At 38.7% G+C, this 5179-nt stretch overlaps 1 protein-coding gene across 1 annotated transcript; it reads left to right on the top strand.

Annotated features, from left to right (window-relative positions):
* The first annotated feature begins 1223 nt into the window (after window positions 1–1223).
* LOC134586892 (receptor-transporting protein 3-like) lies at window positions 1224–4934 on the top strand. The gene is made up of 3 exons (XM_063442815.1): window positions 1224–1268; window positions 1649–1835; window positions 3822–4934. The coding sequence occupies exons 2-3, from the start codon at window positions 1672–1674 to the stop codon at window positions 4153–4155; spliced, it is 498 nt and encodes a 165-aa protein (XP_063298885.1). The 5' UTR covers window positions 1224–1268; window positions 1649–1671; the 3' UTR covers window positions 4156–4934.
* The last annotated feature ends 245 nt before the right edge of the window (window positions 4935–5179 follow it).

Genomic DNA, 5179 nt, shown 5'->3' with positions numbered 1-5179 from the left:
TCTACCCTCTCACTGCATTATTACTTAGAGCCCCCACCTGCTGCCCTTAGGTGGGAGTTTGGAGGATGGGCCACTGCAATATATGGTTAATAGAGACTATTTCTACTCACCAGGGCTATATTTTCACTCACCAATGTCTAGTGGAAATGTTGAGTCCTGCTCTACCTGGTCTGTTAACTCCACTCATTGGAGGGGGCTTGCATGTGGCGTTTGCATGTGGCATTCATTATTATTTGTGCTTCTTTGGCCACTCACTGCATGCCTCCTAAAGGCTAACGTTTCACTGAGAGACCAGATTAACTTGCAGAGCCAGATTCTCTGTTGTGGTTGTGCTCAGACATGCTACAATATCAGTAATTGGTTGTAAGAGACACACATGAGTAAGGGGAGTTAGGATAAATAAAGTTGCGGGTACGGGTTTAAGAGACCTAAGGGGGTAAATGGATTAATAGACCCTCAAGGTGGTAAAAGGATAAGGAGACATACAAGGAGGTAAGTAGGTTAAGGAGAGACACACAGGATGTGGATGAAATAGAGCATGTAGGATATGTTGAGTTAGGGGATAAAAAAGATTTAGGGGGTGGTAATGGTGATATGATGAGACAATCAAGAGGGCGAGGGGTGCAGAGAGAAGCAAGGCTAGCTCATTGGCTGAAATTGTCAGCAAAACACTGTCAACCAATGTGCTAAGCTGTGTACTGCTGGGCTTAACCTCCAGCTCTCCTGTAGGATGTATTGGGTACAGGGATTGGTTCCTGACAGACTCCAGGTAAGAAGTAAAAATGTGCTAAACCTGTGTGACTACTTACATTACAATGGGCTGTAGTGGTTATAGTGCTTGGAAAGTTTATTTAATGTTGACCGAATAAACATGGAAAAAGGTAGTCTAGCCCAAACAGGGCATTATTAACAGAATGCTGCTCAGATGATTACCTGAAAGAACACAATTTATCTCTCTCCATCCCATAATAAAACGCCCAGCACTTCATATAACATTGTAAACCTGAACGGTATAATGAGAAGCCAGGTGTAAACATATTCTCAAGTCAATTATCTTTATACAATGTCTGGACGTTTCTACACCACAAGTAAATGTTAACACAAACAACAAACTCCTCTAGAAAGGAAACTCTGGATACAGACATGTAAGTTTCAGTTTCTATTTCTTGTGAGCTGTTTGGGATTTTCTTGACTGCTTGCCAGCTTGTTCTGTATATAAAGAGATGAGCAGATTTGTAGCAACACAGAGAGACAGATTCTAAACACCGGTATGTATACATTGATCCTGTACAGAAGATTAACAAATTGACCCAGATAGATGTTTATCTGAAATATATATAGTATAGCAAATATTAGGGAGCTGATGTAATCTGAAAATGGAGAAGTGAGATCGATTTTAAAATTAATTTATACATTAGTGTAACACTCGATAGTAAGTATACTAGATCAGAAGTACCCAAAAGGTAGATTACCAGATGTTTTAAAACTACAACTTCCATGATGTTTTGTCATTCTAAAGCATTCCAAAGACATGCAAAGCATCATGGGAGTTGTAGTTCTACAACATCTGGGAATCTACCTTTTGGGCACACGTGCGCTAGATATTCACTGTGTTCTCTTTCAAATTCAAGACTTTTTTCCCCCACAGTCAAAATTGACTTTTTAAATATCATGGAGACATGGGAAAAAGCTTTCGAGAGAGTCCAGGATGCAGAACTCACACAGAAATATGGCCATCTTTGGACTTTACACATTAATAACACCATTGACTCAGAGTTGACTTCTACTCAGCAACAGCAAGGATGGAAGGTTTACCAAACATCTTCATTTGGCAGGTAATTGTAACTTTATTCGATTGGGCACAAATATTATGTCAGATACGGTTGGAATTATAAAGGGAAGGTAAATACAGATTTATTAAATACCTTAATTCACAACCTTCCCTACTAGATGAGTGGTAGAGGGCATGCAGTAACCAGTATAGCATGTAGGTCTTATTGTGAATATATGAAAGTTGTGAATATATTTTCACAGTTCACGAATGTACTAACAATGTGTTATAGGATCAATAAATGACTACTCCAGAATCCAGATTGCTAAATGATAGTAATTGTTTGCTTGTTGTTTCTGGCACATTATTAATGCTAGCCCAGCATAACTGTCGACTTACTATTTTGGATAAGCTTTTAGATTTTATATTCTTGTAAAACTTAGCAAACACTTTTTTTTCAAAATAATATAAAAAAATCTATCAATATATATATATATATAAAATAAAAAATATTAAAATATTAACTTATTTTTCAAGTTAATACAGATAAAGACAGAAATGAGCAATCTTAATAATATATAGTGGCAGGTCTCACCCCTCCTGTATTTTGTGTGATAGGGACTGAAGCTGTTAAAATATATATATACCGTATATATATATATATATACCGTATATATATATATATATATATTTTTTAACAGCTTCAGTCCCTATCACACAAAATACGGGAGGGGTGAGACCTGCCACATATAGGAAAGGAGAGGCACACATAGGACGGGGGGTGGAGGAGAGATTGCAGAGATGCACACAGATGGTTGGGGGGAAAGAGGCACACAGAGTGCTGAGTGGGGGGGAAAGAGGCACACAGAGAGCTAAGTGGAGGAGGAAGAGGGACACAGAGGGCTGAATGGGGCAAAAAGCTCACAGAAGGGCTAGGGGGAGGCAAAGAGGCACACAGAGAGCTGAAGGGGGCAATGAGACACACAGTGGGCTGGGGGACAAAGAGACACACAGAAGGTCTGGGTGAGAAGAGAAATACACAAATGGGCTAGGGGGAGAAAGATACTGGGGGAAGAGACACACAGATAGGCTGGGGAAGGGGAAACAAAGACAGACAAATTAGTTGGAGGAGAAAGAGAGATACAAAGAGGCTGGGAGAAGAAAGATACATACGTTTGTAAAGTGGTTGCTGTAAGTTTGTAAAGTGGATGTAGTGTGTGTGTAATGGATGCAGTGTGTGTAATTTATGCAAATGGACTGTCCTTGAGAGGCATCAAACTGAAATGCTCACTTTAAACTGTGTGTTTGTCAATGATAATACAACACCCCCTACTCTATTGATTTGCTCTGCTTTAAAATGCCCAGGCTGAATTTTTGTCCCAGTCTAGCCTTGGTCTCTGTTTTCTTATGCTGATATTTTTAAACAGGTAAACACTTTTATCAAATGGTAAGGAAACCGGAAATAATTAGCGTACATGGAAAAGTTATATATTAACAAACACTGCATCCTACACAGCATATATATATTTGTGAAGGGAAAGCAGGAAGCCCTACTCAGAAATTGGGTCAACAAAGGCAATTTGGAAACAGAGCCTAAACCAAAATAATGCCAAAAAAACAATAAAAATAGCAGACGTGAAAATTAGTATACACAAACTAGAAGTAGCCACATCAGTATAGAACTAAGGGAAAGTAAAAAGGTATCAATGTAACCACAGATATGTATTGATCTACCTCAAGACTTTTTGCACAGTATGACATGAAAACTGTAAATAAAATAGCTTCAAAGTCTTCTTATCCAAAACAGGGCACTCCTTTGTAAGTATCCAAAGTATACTACAAGAGACTAGTGGTCAGCTTTTCTTACTGCAGTCTATGTAAAAAAAATGTCAAAAAATCGGAAATCTTTTTGAAATCTTTTTAAAAGATCAGCTATTCTTACTTGTTCCACTAAATATCTTTTAAATGTTAAATAACCTGATGTTATTCTATCTTTTGTGAAACTACATAAAATAATATGATTCTTCTTTTGTCCTCTTTTTATTTTTAGATTCAACTGTCCCAGTTGCAGACACTCTTGGGAGTCTGCTCGAGTCTCTCTCACTTTTCATTATCGCCTTGTTGCATCTTCAAGTGGAGAAGTCCGTTTGAGACTTTTTAGGCAGAAGTGTCGAACATGTAGACAAAATGACATGCTGACAGCAACATTTAAAGGAGACAATAAGCATGAAGTGTTGACAAGGCTGATAACCAAAATAAAGAAAAACTGTTATCGAGAGGTGATAAATAATGTTTCATATTCAGGTGCATCGAAGATTACTAAACCTCATGAGGCCTCTTTATGTGAAGCTTGTATCTTGGGCAGATGTAACAGGGAAGCCTGAATTATATACATTTTGTTGTTGTTTTTTTTAAACAACTATCGGCTTAGATCTTTATATTCTGACAGTATCTTTTTTTCTGGCTTGAGCTGCATTATAATAACGTCCATTATCGTAAGATATTCCTTATCGAAGTTTATAGTTCTAAAACCAGAAATGCAGAGAGAATAGAGATCAATAAACAATAGTGAATAACATGTGAAGTAGAACTAAAGCTGATACAGAAATAATGGCAATACAATTCGTAGAAGGATGTAAGAAAAAGAGGTTGGATGACGTCAAGCCAATAAGGCAATTGGATTATTGAAGCATTTCTATTACCTGTGGAAAATACTGCTTCAATTCTCAGCAATTTTCTCACAGCCTCTCATTATCCTGAAGTGCATTAAATTAGTGTTGGTCACTGGGAAAATATGAGCATCAATACACCACTATCACAACTACAAATGCAAAAAAACAAATACACACTTCATTGTTAAATAACTTTGTAGCATTTTTGTAATTAAGTTTACATTGTAATATCTAACTTTCAAGACAATCCTTAAAAGTTAAAGGACCACTATAGTGCCAGGAAAACATACTCGTTTTCCTGGCACTATAGTGCCCTGAGGGTGCCCCCACCCTCAGGGACCCCCTCCCGCCGGGCTCTGGGGAGAGGAAAGGGGTTAAAACTTACCTTTCTCCAGCACCGGGCGGGGAGCTCTCCTCCTCCGATCCTCCTCCTCTCCTCCCATTCGGCTGAATGCGCACGCGCGGCAAGAGCTGCGCGCGCATTCAGCCGGTCTCATAGGAAAGCATTATCAAAGCTTTCTTATGGACGCTTGCGTGCTCTCACTGTGATTTTCACAGTGAGAATCACGCAAGCGCCTCTAGCGGCTGTCAATGAGACAGCCACTAGAGGCTTTGAGGGCTGGATTAACCAATTTATAAACATAGCAGTTTCTCTGAAACTATGTTTATAAAAAAAATGGGTTAACACTAGCTGGAGCTGGCACCCAGACCACTTAATTAAAGGGACACTATAGTC

The sequence above is a fragment of the Pelobates fuscus genome, chromosome 2 (genome assembly GCF_036172605.1).
Source record: "Pelobates fuscus isolate aPelFus1 chromosome 2, aPelFus1.pri, whole genome shotgun sequence".
NCBI classification, from domain to species: Eukaryota; Metazoa; Chordata; class Amphibia; order Anura; family Pelobatidae; genus Pelobates; species Pelobates fuscus.
Note: the sequence above shows the minus strand (reverse complement) of the source record. Positions and strands in the feature narration are given on the sequence as shown.

What these genes read in the sequence shown, in the direction of transcription:
- LOC134586892 (XM_063442815.1), top strand. Translation starts at nt 1,672, where the DNA reads ATGGAGACATGGGAAAAAGCTTTCGAGAGAGTCCAGGATGCAGAACTC. An exon ending in CAAACATCTTCATTTGGCAG is followed by an intron (nt 1,836 to 3,821) that starts GTAATTGTAACT and finishes TTTTATTTTTAG; the next exon opens with ATTCAACTGTCCCAGTTGCA.